At 37.3% G+C, this 15166-nt stretch overlaps 2 protein-coding genes and 1 long non-coding RNA gene across 4 annotated transcripts; 1 reads left to right on the top strand and 2 right to left on the bottom strand.

The window, feature by feature from the left end:
• Positions 1 to 4129: 4129 nt before the first annotated feature.
• Positions 4130 to 5244, bottom strand: LOC121805361. 2 transcript variants are annotated; one of them, XR_006051461.1, is made up of 3 exons: positions 5155 to 5244; positions 4998 to 5058; positions 4130 to 4234 (listed from the first exon to the last, which is right to left on the bottom strand). It is a non-coding gene; the product is annotated as an uncharacterized LOC121805361 (long non-coding RNA). The 2 variants fall into 2 exon arrangements; XR_006051460.1 differs by lacking the exon at positions 4130 to 4234 and having other exon boundaries at positions 4759 to 5058.
• A 1560-nt stretch (positions 5245 to 6804) lies between these two features.
• On the bottom strand, positions 6805 to 9932 carry LOC121793024 (chitinase 2-like; the record flags this gene model as incomplete). The annotated part of the gene is made up of 2 exons (XM_042191248.1): positions 6805 to 7637; positions 9917 to 9932. Coding segments are annotated over 2 exons (849 nt in total), but the record flags the coding sequence as incomplete, so codon positions are not given.
• A 1068-nt stretch (positions 9933 to 11000) lies between these two features.
• On the top strand, positions 11001 to 14462 carry LOC121792947 (putative respiratory burst oxidase homolog protein H). The gene is made up of 14 exons (XM_042191130.1): positions 11001 to 11346; positions 11421 to 11583; positions 11656 to 11704; positions 11783 to 11896; positions 11969 to 12775; positions 12852 to 12944; positions 13020 to 13135; positions 13209 to 13311; positions 13385 to 13467; positions 13533 to 13680; positions 13765 to 13893; positions 13973 to 14101; positions 14183 to 14261; positions 14353 to 14462. The coding sequence occupies exons 1-14, from the start codon at positions 11001 to 11003 to the stop codon at positions 14460 to 14462; spliced, it is 2469 nt and encodes an 822-aa protein (XP_042047064.1).
• Positions 14463 to 15166: the final 704 nt, after the last annotated feature.

Below are 15166 nucleotides of genomic sequence, written 5' to 3'. Positions count from 1 at the left end.
ATTTATTTTCCTATAAAAAAATAGTGATTTATCCTATAAATTTCCTCATTTTGGGTCGGACAAGAAGACCCATAATTTAGACTCCAAGCACACATCTAAGGGATCAAGATAATTTATCTAATTTTTCCTATATCTAGGCTCAAATCAGTACATTGCATATAGCTTATTTTTTGCTACAGATTATGTTTCTGTATTCATATACTTTACCGTTATAATAAGTAGGGATATAACTTTGTTAAAATCAAACTCCACAATTATGGTGTGTATGATTGTTGTGATCAAACGCATCAAATAGAGATTGCTTAGTGCAAAGTGGATATTACAAGAAAAATATGGATGTTTCTAAACCACTTTAAGTGAAAATATTTGTAATTTATTCATCTAATATTGGAAAGTGGATACTACAAGAGAAATATGCATGTTTCTTAATCACAATAAGTGAAAATATTTGTAATTTATTCATCGAATATTTGTCCTCGTGACATGAATACATCTTGCCTAAAGATTAGAAGTTTGAACACTCGGTTGTTTAAGTTTTAATGTAATGTACATATGATGAATATTTTACTATCTTTAAACATTTATCTAGATTGTTTTTTTTTGAGGTAATAACAAAGTTGGTGTGTTTTAGAACCAGATTGAAATCAAGGTAATTTTGACCGGTCCAATTCAAACATTCAATAACGTTCGTATTTTCTATTCGAAAAATTTATTTCCAAATCACATTAGATAACACAAGATATATATCATCAATAAACAATATATTATATCAAATTATAAGAGCTGCCCTATCCACTATTTCGGTGCAACAGCACATCCTATCAAATTGGCAAATTGTATGAAAAAACAATTAATCAAAGATAGACACACTAAAAAGAACTAATTAGCAACATGAATGTCGGTGGTGCAAGACAAGAGCCGCCTGAAAATATAGGGCAAGGCGGAGCAGGTCGTAGACTTGGCCTTCTTCTTTCGGGCTTGGTTACCTCTGCCGAGACAATTAAACGACGCCGTGTCATGATTGTCTTTCTCTCTGGAAAGAGGGTAGCTTCTCAAATAGAGTTGCCTGCATGAAATACTGTCCAGCGTTCTACGGTGTCCGCTGCGAGATTTGGAGTTGAAGGACCTAACGAAGTCCAACTCGGATTCCGGCCATTTGTAGAGGCTGGCTCTCACCGGGACGCGGTCCTCGGCCATCGCTGCTCCGGCGCAGGAGATTTTGATCGTTTATCTGATTTCAATTTTTGATTCTCTATTATGTGTATCCGTTAGCAAACAATATAGAGACCGATATTAGTAATTAATACCACACGCGCGCACATTTATATAAGTTTATGGATTTGATTACGATAGTAAAGAGGACTCCTGATTCTATTAGGAAATATTTTATATTCTTGCGCGATTCACATACTATTTGTTTTAATATTAATTCAATAAACCACAATTGCTTAAGGATAACTACAGACTAGCCCATGTCCCACTCACAATAACTACAAATCTTATACGGAGTATAGTTATATTTCTACTAATTTTAATATAAAATTTTATATTAGTTAATATTTTTTTAAAATTTCTCCTTATAGAATTTTCTCCACATTAATTGCAATAAAATTAATGGATCGAGTCCTAACCTATAGAAGGAATTCTAGTCCAACCCAATTACTTCAGTGGTGGGCTTGAATTGGGCTGGGGCCCAAATTGTTACTGATAGGCCTAGACCGAGTAGGACAACTCCAAGATGAAGATGAATTTGAGAATTTAAATATTTGTGAGATATCAGTAGGCATTTATTTTGACATTTATGCTAATATTCAATGATAAATATACTTTGGATCTTTTATTTCTTTTTTCCTTTTTTTTATCGTAAGTGTGTAGAGAGTGAGAATTACTATGCATGGTTCGCCTACACGCGACTATTAAATTCGTTACATTTTGAATTTAAAGGGCTTGCTCGTGATAAATTAAAATCTCTTGTTTCTAAGTTTCTAAAATATTAGTAAATTAAAAGACGAAATGTGTGCTAAAAATAACAAATGACTCGAATAAAAAAAACAAGTAACAACAAGCATAATGATTCATAATGAACTTTCAAAATTGCATATTCGCGGCCTCAAAAAAAAAACATGAAAAAGTCCCTAGACTTTTACTTTGCACATTTGAGATGCTTATGCACGATTTTTGCTATAATATACCTCCTCCGTTTGTCATTACTTATCACTAGTTTCCTTTTCGTCCGTCCGTCAATACTCGTCACACTTACTTTTTACTACTTTTGGTAATCGACCATACATTTCACTAACTCGTTCTCCTCATATTTTATTATAAAATTAATATAGGACATACATTCTACAATTTTTTTCAACCCACCTTCTATTACATTTCTCAAAACTCATGCCTAGTTAAAATGTGACGTTTAATGGCGGATGAACGAAGTATATTATAACCATTTCGGTATGATATACTGTACCAAACCACTCCTATCCTTGAGATGAGATTGACTTTTTCTGGCTATCCTTAATCTAGTCTAAGGTAACATGGTATTCATAACACAATAGAAAAAAGAGTAAAGGTCAAAATTGATCCTTCGACGTATGATCATTTTACGATTTTGATCTCAAACATTATGTTTTGAATTATTGCATCTCAAACATTTCAACTCGGATCAAAATCAGTCTAAAACTAATGGATCTATCAAATTTTAACGGTCAACCTGTTTAAACGCAATTTTAACCAAATTAAGCTGTTAAGTGATTATTTTTAATTATTTCAAAATTAAAATTATTTATGGCGCTATACACCTGAATGTATGGCGCTAGCTAGTTTCTGCTAATTTGACAACGAGTTTGATACTAGCCCTAGGGTTTATGCAATTTACCCGTGCTTCGCATTTTCATGGCGGGATTTGTAGTTTTGTAATGTATACATATCCAATTGAAGGAAAATTTAGGGATTTTGATTAACAGGGGCGAAGGGGAAAAAAGTAATATGAAATTATTAAGCCTTTTACGTGGATTAGATATTTTGTTTTAATGGAGAATCTGCAATCTGTGTTTATTTTTGGGTTTGTTTGCTCACTTGCGCAGGGAGAAGAGGGTGAGGTTTCCTAAAGGGAAGAAGGTGAAGCAGGGAGATCATGTTGCAGGTGCTGCACCGGGCGACGATGCTCCCGTTGCGAAGGATCCTAGCGTTGCTGCTTGAAATAATTTTAACAGTATCAATCTAAAACTAACTTATTTAGAATAAATAATTTTAATTTCAAAATAATTTAAAATTATCACGGACAAACACGGATTTTGTATGTTTTAAGGACTAGATTTAACTTGTTTTAAATGTCAATCACGCAAATTATGTTCTTAAATTGCATATTTTATACATTTTGTATTTTTGACGCTTTTGTTGATAAATGATAGAAAAAGGTAAAAAAAAGGCCAAAGTACAACATCATCAGTTCAAGCCGATTTTTTCAGCAAATATGAAGTCCAATCAGTGCTTAATGCATACCATTCTCTTCTTCTTCGAAAGACCTTCGCGGGGATATCTCGCACGTCTCAATCGGAGTTCTGTGGAGAAAGTTATGACTATTCTACGAACGTTGCGTTAGTGCAGTCAAAGCTAGCGGGAATTTAGGGGGAAATTCACATAAGAAAAGAAATTATTATATTGTGGAGCCAAATCTCTCTCATTTCTTGAAAGCCACGAAAATTATCAAAGCTAAACCTTTTTCCACCCTATAAATACCTCTTAACCTAATTCATATTCTTCATCTCAGATCCTCCAATCCTTTCCCCCTCAACACATTCTTCCATTCCATATTCCACACATAATTCATCCATCTTCCATTGGAGCGGAGCTCTGCAGATCCAGGCAAGAGAAGATTGAAGTTTCAACATTGGAAGTAGAACATCATTTGTGAAGTTTTTGGCGAAGATATTGTCACACCCAACCCTATCTGACGTAACTACTTATAGTAAATAAATTCAAATAAATAATCCACACGTCAAGTAAATAAAACACACATATTATATAATTTCAAAAACCAACATTTATCAAGTACATATTTCAAAACATTCTAAACCGTAGTGGGACCCTCCCACCACTCTATATACTACACATTTATCTACATGCAAAAATGATGAGGAGGAGAAGGTTGTCAAAACGCGTCAGCCGCCGAACCTGATAACACGTGCAGTTCCTACGACCCACGTTAACCAAAAACTTCACTAATATCTTATTCCTGAAAAATATTAGTGGTTTATATGAGCCACAACTCAGTACGTATAAATCTTGCCTTTAATTTTACATCATAAAAGTCAAACACATTCTTTCACCAACATATAACCAGGAACATTAAATATCATAAACAAATTAATATTCATATGCATATGCCACTCCGTTCTTTTTATTATTTTGTGACTGGTCAAGCCTGGTATCTGCCCGGGATTTTCATTGTATACGACCCGAAGGCCCCTTTTAATTATTTGACATTTCCACGAAGGTCCATCTTTGATTTGAACTTTCCACGAAGGCCACTCTTTGCATTTTGACATTTCCACGAAGACCCCTCTTTGATTTGACATTTCTACGAAGGTCCCTCTTTGCATATTTTCTTTGACTCGTAGGTCCATTATCATTGTATATGACCCGTAGGTTTATTGTCATTGTATATGACCCGTAGGTCCATTGTCATTGTATATCAAATTCAGAGCAAGACCGTCACATATCCTCTTTAGTCCCATGATTCGAATAATTCCAATACCATACATCAAACATATCCATTGCACCAATTACATATCCATATATTCCATCAATAACTCCAATACCATAGATAAACATATCCATTGCACAAATTACATATCCACATTATATTACACCATCAGTATCAAATAACACATAACCATTTCAGACTCACATCATATAATTCAAATGTTCACTCCAATTTAACACATAACAATCAATCAAGTAAAATATGTAAAATTAAAAGTGTAATTTATACACACCTAGGTACGAGAGATTAGCTAATTGAGCTCCTGATTCCATCTACTAATTTACCCCTCGATCCTAAAATATCATAAGGAAAATTCAATTTGAAAAACTATATACATATATATACGCGTGACTTGTCTGTGTGATTGTGATCAAATATAATACACATACCTCACTACATAAAAGCTTATCTATTTTTTTCCAGCTTTTATACTCTCTGCACTCTGGCTTCTTCCCCTTCTTTTTCTTATTTCCTCAATTACACTCTCAAATATACGGAGGTGTCCCCAAAAAGCTCAGTCACTAACTTTAAATTAGTCCAACTAATAAAAAAATACATGCATTGGTTCTCCAACTCCCACATATTATCTCATTTTATGCGCATATACTTTTATTAAAATAATATGGCGGCTAAGGTTTTATCATATTAAAAAGTTTCCTAAATTGTGCGTACCCCCAAATGTACATATAATATGCATAATAATAAAAAGAAATTACCTATATAATACTCCATCCATCCTGCACTACTCGCACTTATTTCCTTTTTGGGCCTCCCAAGTTACTTGCACTCTTTCCATTTTTAGTAAAAATTTTCACCTACAGCCGTAATTTTTGACTTTCCTATACACTCATTCCTTAATCTCCGTGCCGAAAAGGAAAGGAGCGAGTAGCCCGGGACGGAGGGAGTATTAAAGAAGATCACTAAAATATAACAACTAAAATATAACAACCCTTAGAGTTGAATTTACATATACACACGCATACTTATATATGTGCATGTACAACTATATTAATTTCACATAATTTACTAAACACAATATTATATAGCAACCTACTCAAAACTCTATAATTCTAACAAAAATATATCATCCAATTAAAAAATATGTAATTATGCAATATGATGTATGATTTGGGTTAAGGATGTCACAGATATTTTATTGATTTTTCTTGTTAGCTCTTGCAGTTATTTGATTTATCCTTATGTCTTCTATATTCAATTGATTAGCTACCTTTTGAATACATGTTAGAGTTGATTAGATTACTCGGGAGATGAAATAATTGCCTTGGAAAATGGATAATTCACACTTTAATTCAATAGAACTCGGGAGAGTTGAGGTTTCACTTTGATCTTAATATCTAATCTACGGATTTCTCACATCGGGAGATGGTTTAATCTAATAAAGTGGCCGACTTAATAACTCTAGAGACCGTAATTCAAGAAAGTCGATTAGAGAATAGCTCGTGACTGTGTTTTTGGATCCTAAAATTCTACATTCATTCGTCTGGTTTGTATTATATGGCTTTATGCTTTATTTTATTTGTTTATTTATTTTCTGTCTAGTTTATAAATCCAAACCAAAATTTCCGTGTCTCTAGATAGTATGTGATGCTTAGTATATGGTAGTCAGTTGCAATCTTATTCCCTGTGTTCGATATCCCGGTACTGACCTTTAGCTATACTAGATCTACCCTGTAAACTTGCAGGTATTTTTAGTGCTAATAAATAGTGCATTAATCACTTAATAGCTTCATTTGGTTAAAATCGCATTTAAACACGTTGATTGTTAAAATTTGACGGAACGGTAAGTTTTGGACTGATTTTGATCCGAGTTGAAATGTCTGAGATGCAAAAATTCAAAACATAATGTCTTGGATAAAAATCGTAAAATGGTCATATATTCAGTACCAATTTTAGTCTTTACTCGAACAAAACAATTCTTTATATATTTACAAACACTCACAAACACAATCAAATGGGAAAATGCAGTACACTAGAGTATTATCTACTACTACTTTGATTCACACACAGATATGATATTACTAATGTGAAATGGAAATAAGCGCCTGTGACTGTTTCTCATATTTGAATCCCAACCCCTTAGAATCATCGGCGCACCAAACAAAGATCCCATACAGCCTCCCCTCACTCTTGAGCTTGCTACACGCCGTGAAGAACCCCCCATCCGGCGCCAGCCCGCCGCTCCCATCGCTTATGAAGCTCGGCAGCACCTTCCCGCCCCCGTAGTTGCCGCTTTGCTCGTCGAAATACCGCAAAAACTGCGCCACCGTCGTCCCCTCATCGTACGCGTAGAACTGAAAGTTCACGTAGTCAATCAGATCGCCGTACCCCTTCCACAGCGCCATGTAGTGCCTCTGCACCTCCTCGTCGTCAAATGGCGCGATCGACGCGAACGAAACGACGCCGTTCTTCTTCAGCGTCGTGATCAGCTGCCCCACGCAGCGCGCAAACGTGTCTGGTTTCGTTTTGAAATGCTCGTAGTCGACGTCGATGCCGTCCAGATTGTATTCTTGTATGATCTGCGTCAGCGATGAGACGGCGTTCGATATCCATGTCTCCGGCGAGGAGGGGTCGAAGAAGGCGCTCTCGCCGTCGCCGACGCTGTCGCCGCCCAAGCTGAGGGCGACTTTAACGTTGGGGTGCTTGGCCTTGATGGCGGCCACGGCGCCCGGGCTCAGATTGTCGGTGTCCCAGAACACGTTGAACTTGCCGTTGGTCGGGGATGGCGAGGACGAGGCTGTTGTGTAGTCGATGGCGAACGAGAGGATGTAGTGGAACTCTACTCCCGAGTTTATAGGCACGTCGGAGAATGTCACTTGCTTGAATTCTGCTCCGAGATATTCTCGAAACAAATTGGAATTTTTGGGCCCTGATTTCGCGCATGACGTGATAATCAAGGCTTGGAAGACCAAGAGAGCGAGTGTTTGAAGTAAAGATGGCCCCATTTAATTTGATTAAGGTTGTTGAGACTAGATACGGGAGTATATTAATTATGAGAATATAGGACTTGAAAGACTCTTATATAGTGATCAATCCTTGTGATTAGGACTAACTATGCGTGCCGTTTAGGTAGAATAGCTATGATATATTTGGATTCTAATAGTTAGAATATAAGCTAACTTTGAAGTCTACTGAGAAATTGTAAGTCAAATATATAAAAGGTTTCAATGAAATCGGATAAGACTTGACTACTTTGTTGTTTCAGCTCCCCTATACTCCGTATCGTTGCAATTGCCCTCACGCTTAAAACATTGCAAGAGTTGGAGATTGTTTCCATAAATTTGGAGTTATTTGATTTTAGTCGATTTTGCAATCACACAAGACTATTTTAAGCAAATGAAGTTAATCGTATTCAACTCATTTTAATCAGCTAGATTCAATTGACTTAAAATTTAATCGCTTTTAGAAGTAACGGGATGTATAGCACAGTTTGCTGCAACTGATGCAAACCTTTAGCCTAAAAAATATGACCACTATATTGTTCCATGAATATAAGTCCATCACGTCGTAGCAAGTACTTAATCAGCAAGAGTTTAAGGTTTCATTACTTGTCCGTGATCTCAAAATTGCCTCCATGTGATAAATTTGTGGAGTCCTCATAATTAGGCAAACTTTCATTCTTATTACAAGATACATGTATTTTATTAAATATTAAAGTCACTACAGAAAACTTATTTTTTAGGACACAAAAATTGAGACGCAATTACTAATATTTGGAAATTTTTTAAAATAACCATAATTTAGGACGCAAAAGAAAGCGGCCTTAAGTTGAGGCCAAATTATCTTAATATTTTATTTTTTAGGACGCTTCTATTTGTGTCTCCAATTTAATTGAGACAATAACAATAGCGTTAAATGTGTCCATATCCATTTTTTAGTGAGTATATGATATTTTATTTTATTATTACACATTTTTTTCCTAAAATTACCAGTTTGTAATTATGATACTTATTTTATCCTTAAGATTTGTTAGAGCACCCACAGCCGTGCTTTTGCCAGCGAGCACGGTTGTGGGCCCGGCGCCACTATTCCTGTCTGCTCTTAGGCAAGAGCACAACGCCCACAGTTGTGCTCTTTCGCAAGGACGAGCACAATTGATTTTAAATAAAAACATTTCCATCACATTAAAATTCATTAAAAAACTGAAATAATATTACAAATTATAAATAAAATAAAAAAGACATAATTAAAATCCTAAAAATTAAAAATTACATAATTAAAATACTAAAAATTAAAAATTACATAATTAAATTCGTAAAATTAAAAAAACCCACTACGCGTTGCCGAATTTCGCTCACATGTGTTTGATTAGGTCTTCTTGTAGCTCAACGTGGCTTCGGGTATCGCGCATTGTGTGTCTTGTTTCGATCCTCTCACCCACCGTCGTATGCACACCTCAGCGTGGGGGAGACCTCGCGCTTGAGCTTCCGGCTTCATCCTCGTCGTAGAAGCTAGCCGCCCTCGGTCCTTCGTCGGCTATAATCATGTTGTGTAAGATAATACACGTGTACATGATGTCGGTGATATTGTTCAAGTACCACAGCCGAGCCGGGGCCTTCACAATGTTGAATCGGGCTTGAAGGACCCCAAAGGCTCTTTCGACGTCTTTCCGCGCGGACTCTTGACGCTGCGCAAAATGAACCTGTCTCGGGTCTTGCGGGTTGCTGAGCGTCTTCACGAAAGTCGACCACCTTGGGTAGACACCATCGGCGAGATAGTAACCCATGTGGTATGTATTTCCGTTGACGGTGAAGTTGATCGCCTGTGCTACACCATTCAACACATCATTGAAGAGGGGTGAAGAATAGAGCACGTTCAAGTCATTGTTGGATACGGCAACGCCGAAATATGCATGTCAAATCCATAGGCGGTAGTAAGCGACCGCCTCAAGGATAAGTGTTGGGCCGCCGCCTTTGTGGCCGCTTCAGTATTGCCCCCTCCAAGCAGTCGGGCAATTCTTCCACCTCCAATGCATGCAGTCAATGCTGCCAAGCATTCCGGGAAATCCATGAACTGATTCGTGAAGACGAAGCAACCGTTGGCAATTATCGGTGGTGGGTGCCCGAAGGAATTCATCACCGAAAGCTGTACGAACGCCTCCCGGTCACGATGGATGTAGCGGCGAGTTGATCTAGTTGGTTGAGGAGGAGAGGCGGGGGTATTCGCTGCGACATATGCATCATAAGCGGCACGATGTTGTTCGTAGTATTCTTGTTCTTCGCGCTCCGCTTCCGCAATAAGATGGGTGAAATCCATTAGAGGTTTTGAGTGAGAGATGAATGTGTAGATAAGTTGTATGAAAAATATGAATGAGAGATGATTTGATGTGGAAAATGGAAGATGAATGTGTGTATTTATAGATGATTTTGGGTGAAAAAAATAAAAAAATAATAAAAAAATATACAGAAAAATGGGCAAAAAAATGGCCATTTTTTAGGGATTGGGAATTTTTTTTTTTTTTAATCGGTTTTTATAATAAAAATTATTCAAATGCAACGGCATAGCTGTTGCCCAATCGCAGCACGACACGTCACCTGCTCGCTGGCACGGACGTGCTCGATGCATCGAGCAGCGCCGTGCCAGTGGCGGACGACGTCTTCCGTGCCGCTGGCACGGAAGGACGGACGTCGTCCGTCCACCGTTGCAGATGCTCTTACTTTAATACTTTGTCTGTTGCACTTTCTCTCTCCCTTCGTTTTTGTCGACTTCAACCTTAATTTTCATTTAGTTATTTTTCAATATATTTTATTTGATAGTCCTAATTATGAAATTTATTAGTATTAACTATTGAAAATAATTTTAACAAGCCTTTGTTTCGATCCTCGATTTTGTAATTTTGTTTGGTTGGACTTAAAGACTTTCTAAAGAATTACTGTATGATTCATCAATTTGATTTAGTGACTGTATCACTTATACAAAATCAAACTCACTTTATTTGGGTGAAAGTGAAATCATGAAATTGAATTTTAGGAGTATCTATAGATAGTGAAAACCAGTGAATAACTAATTTAACTAACTTTCTATTTCATTTTATCTACCTCTACTCCTCAAATATCTATTCTTCCCCTTTCTTCTCCCTTTCTCCCAAAATTCAACCACTTTTTTATACTTGTCATACTCACATTGCATCCTAAAATAACTCAAAATTCAACCACTTTTTTATACTTGTCATACTCACATTGCATCCTAAAATTACTGGATCTCACTAAATAATAGCATGGCAGAAGGGCAGGAAGATGATTCTCAAAAATGGGTTCTTGAGAAAATACACATTGATAGCATGGCTGAAGTGACAATGGAAGAAGATAGCAAAAAACAGTTTTCTTCGTCTCTATCTTTCAATGAGAGATCCACCAGTTTGAGGCATAGGAAGCCGATCCCCGGCTCCGGCCCTGCGATTGAAAGGATGGAATCCGGTGCCAAGAGGGGCCTAATGAGCCTCCGGTTTCTTGACAGGGCCAAGACGGGGAAGGAAGAGGATGCCTGGAAGGACATTGAGAAGCGTTTCCACAACAATTCTGTCGATGGCATGCTGTTTAAAGAAAAGTTTGGGGCATGCATTGGTATATTTTCCTTCAATTCTTGAAGATAAAACTTTTTTTTGCAGCTTTGGATGTGATTATGTTTCTTGTGGAAGGGATGGGAGACAGCAAGGAATTCGCGGGGGAGCTGTACGAGGCGTTGGCAAGGCGTAGAAACATTGCCACTGAGAATGGAATAGACTTGCTACAACTGAGGAAATTTTGGGAAGACATGACAAATCAAGACTTGGATGCAAGGCTTCACATATTCTTTGACATGTAAAGATAATTCTGTAGTTTGAGAATAGCTTGACTATGTTTTTCGGGTTGTGATACGAGGACCTTTTGCAGGTGTGACAAGAATGGTGATGGGAAGCTATCAGAGGATGAGGTTAAAGAGGTGAGTATCAAGTTTATTACAACAATTTTTTTGTTTTCATATATCGTCAACTCAATATGTATGTTCTGTCAAGTTAAGGTTCTAGTGATGAGTGCATCGGCAAACAAACTATCAAAGTTCAAGCAACAAGCCTCGACATATGCTGCGTTGATTATGGAAGAGCTAGATCCAGATAATAAAGGATATATAGAGGTACCACCATTTTGATCCCATCATCCTTTGATTTTATTGAAAATTGAACTCTCTTTGTATTGATTCATACAGATGTGGCAACTGGAAGCACTACTAAGAGGGATGGTTGGATCAGAAGAAACTCCGAGATCAGACAAGAAAGCAAACACACTGGCAAAAACAATGATCCCCAAAGAATACAGGACTCCAATCAGCCGATTCATGTCCAGGAGCAAGGAGAAACTCTTCGAAAACTGGAAAAAGATATTGGTGATCATTCTATGGCAGGGCATAAATGTGTCCCTCTTCACTTCGAAGTTGAATCATTATCAGCGTGTACCTGCTTTCCAAGTGCTCGGTTACTGCCTCTGCTTCGCCAAGGCTGCAGCTGAGACAGTCAAGTACAACATGGCCATCATCCTCGTGCCCGTCTGCAGAAGAACTCTGACAAGACTACGAGAGACATTCCTGGGAAAATTCATCCCTTTTGATGAAAACATCAACTTCCACAAGATGGTTTCGGGGGAAGTTATGCTGGGATCCGTAGTTCATATAATAATGCACATTAGCTGCAATTTTGTCAAGATATCAAGATGCCCTAAAGATCAGTTTGATACTATTTTTGCACCACTCTTCAATTACAAGCAGCCAACTTATATGGATTTGTTGTTGAGCATCGAGGGGATTACTGGAATTATAATGATAGTTTTGATGCTTTACGCATACATATTGGCAGCTCACTCATTTAGAAGGAACATAGTTAAGCTGCCTGGGCCTTTTCATGCTTTGTCAGGGTTCAATGCCTTCTGGTATGCTCATCATCTTTTGGCTGTGGTTTACATCCTCTTACTCATCCATGGTTGGTTCCTTTTTCTCACCCCGGAATGGTATAATAAGACGGTATGCCATCTTCGAATACACATTTCTTCTTCTTGTTTTTCTAAATTCTCCATTGAAATGTTGACTTATTTTACAGACATGGATGTATGTGTCAGTGCCAATGCTGATCTACACCACTGAGAGAATTCTCACACTCCATGACAGAAACTACAAAGTTGACATCAATAAGGTAAGGTAACATAGCACCATATATCACTTCACACCAATAAAGCTGACATTATTTTTTCTTGTTTTGGAAGCTTAGGCTGTCATATATACTGGGAATGTATTAGCCCTTTACATGAGCAAGCCTCCGGGATTCAGATACAAGAGTGGGATGTACCTATTTGTCAAGTGTCCTGACATATCTAACTTTGAATGGTAATCTTACAATAACATTCTTGCTAATACTTGTTGTCATGAGATTTTACACTCTATAGGCTTTGCGTTACAGGCATCCATTCTCTATCACTTCTGCACCAGATGACGAGTATCTGAGCGTCCATGTACGCACATTGGGAGACTGGACAACGGAGCTCAAGAATCGCTTTGAAAAGGTTGATTTCCAATTGCTATATTAGACATACAACTAAAAGGCCTCTCTTGACTATAATCATTCATTCTACACAGGCTTGTGAACCTCAAGCCGAAAGACAAAGCAGGGGAGATCTAGTGAGAATGGAAACTAAAGCATACAAAGAAACTCCCCAACAGTGAGAAATTCTAATCATATTTCTCAAACTTCAACAAACCACTCCTAATTCATCTCTTTCCACAGATTCCCAAAAATTGTCGTTAAAGGGCCGTATGGCGCCCCAGCACAGGATTACAAGAAATACGACATCCTTCTGCTTGTTGGTTTAGGCATTGGGGCTACTCCATTTATCAGCATTATCAAGGACATAGTGAACAATGAATCACGCTCGGTAAAAACTACAATAAATTCAACCAATTTGTACACAAAACGGGATGAGGCTATACTAAACAGATTACATAACTTTATGAATCAGGTACCAGATGATGTGCCTGCAGACAGTCATGGTCCAAAGAGAGCATATTTCTATTGGGTTACTAGGGAACAAGGGTCATTTGACTGGTTCAAAGGTGTTATGGATGACATTGCGGAATACGACCATCATGTGAGCTCAATGCATCAAACTCATCATGTTAAAACACACAACAAAAAAAAATTCTAAACAAATTTGTTGTTTCTTCCAGCATATCATAGAAATGCACAACTACCTAACAAGCATGTATGAGGAAGGAGACGCTCGATCAGCACTAATAGCAATGGTGCAGTCGCTGCAACATGCCAAGAATGGATTGGACGTTGTCTCAGATAGCAGGGTAAGCACATTCGCAACTATAACAACTCACAACAAAAAGAAATGCATGTTGTCTTGAATTTTGAGGGTGTTGTTGGAACAGATACGAACCCATTTTGCGCGGCCCAACTGGAGAAAAGTCTTCACTCATTTAGCAAGTGTACATCATTCTAGTAGGATAGGTAAATCCATGAATTCTTAACAATACTGGAAAACTTATTACAAAACACAAGCAACTCCAAAGCTGAAATTTTAAAATTGCACATGTTTCAGGAGTGTTCTACTGTGGAAGTCCAATGCTAACGAAGACACTCAAGAGTCTCTGCCGAGAATTTAGCTTAAATTCATCTACTCGATTCCATTTCCACAAGGAGAACTTTTAGAACTTTAAGCGATAGGTTGTAAAGATTTGGATAGCAGTTTTTACATGTTTATATACATCGTTGAATTTCATGATTTTCATTATGAAAAGTAACCTTATCGATGAATGCATTTCATGTCCATACCTCATTAGGGATGCATTCTCATTTCAAATCTTGAACATGCTCCAAACTTATATATTTTCAAATTATGTTGCTAGTGCTGGAGTGTCACTTGTTACCAATTTGCCCTGATCACCATAATCTTAAGGAAAACATAATTACAAATGCCATGAATTTGTTCTACGTTCGCTTTTAGAGATACATAAGGTTTTAATTAAAAGTCAATATCAAGTGTTGGTTGGATTTTTTTTACATACCAAACAAACAATTTGGAATAAGAGTGCAATCACTGCAATGAGAAAGCTTGCATGATGGATGATAAAAGCATGGTGCAGTGAACTATTTGGCTAATGCTTGTAATGTTTATATCTTAACACCCAATAATCCTTTGTTTTCTTTGGTTTTTGTGTGATTGAGATGAATTCTCGTATACTGAATCTTGCTACTCCCATCCATTTGGAAATTGTTGATAACTGTGTGTAATCAACTTGGAAATTGTTGATAACTGTGTGTTATGGGATGTCTAAATCTGTCCTAGGATTTCTTTGGCTTTCTATAAAAACTAGTACTATGATATAAAATGATGTAAAGGAGAACAAAGATGG

Source organism: Salvia splendens, chromosome 1 (genome assembly GCF_004379255.2).
Source record: "Salvia splendens isolate huo1 chromosome 1, SspV2, whole genome shotgun sequence".
In the NCBI taxonomy this organism is placed as follows: Eukaryota; Viridiplantae; Streptophyta; class Magnoliopsida; order Lamiales; family Lamiaceae; genus Salvia; species Salvia splendens.
The sequence above is the reverse complement of the archived record's forward strand: the minus strand, read 5'-3'. Positions and strand labels throughout refer to the sequence as shown.

Excerpts from the sequence above, each read along its gene's own strand:
- LOC121792947 (XM_042191130.1), top strand. The coding sequence starts at position 11,001 with ATGGCAGAAGGGCAGGAAGATGATTCTCAAAAATGGGTTCTTGAGAAA. Across the intron at positions 13,681-13,764 it reads TGAACAATGAATCACGCTCG|GTACCAGATGATGTGCCTGC; the intron begins GTAAAAACTACA and ends TTTATGAATCAG. Across the intron at positions 13,894-13,972 it reads TTGCGGAATACGACCATCAT|CATATCATAGAAATGCACAA; the intron begins GTGAGCTCAATG and ends TGTTTCTTCCAG.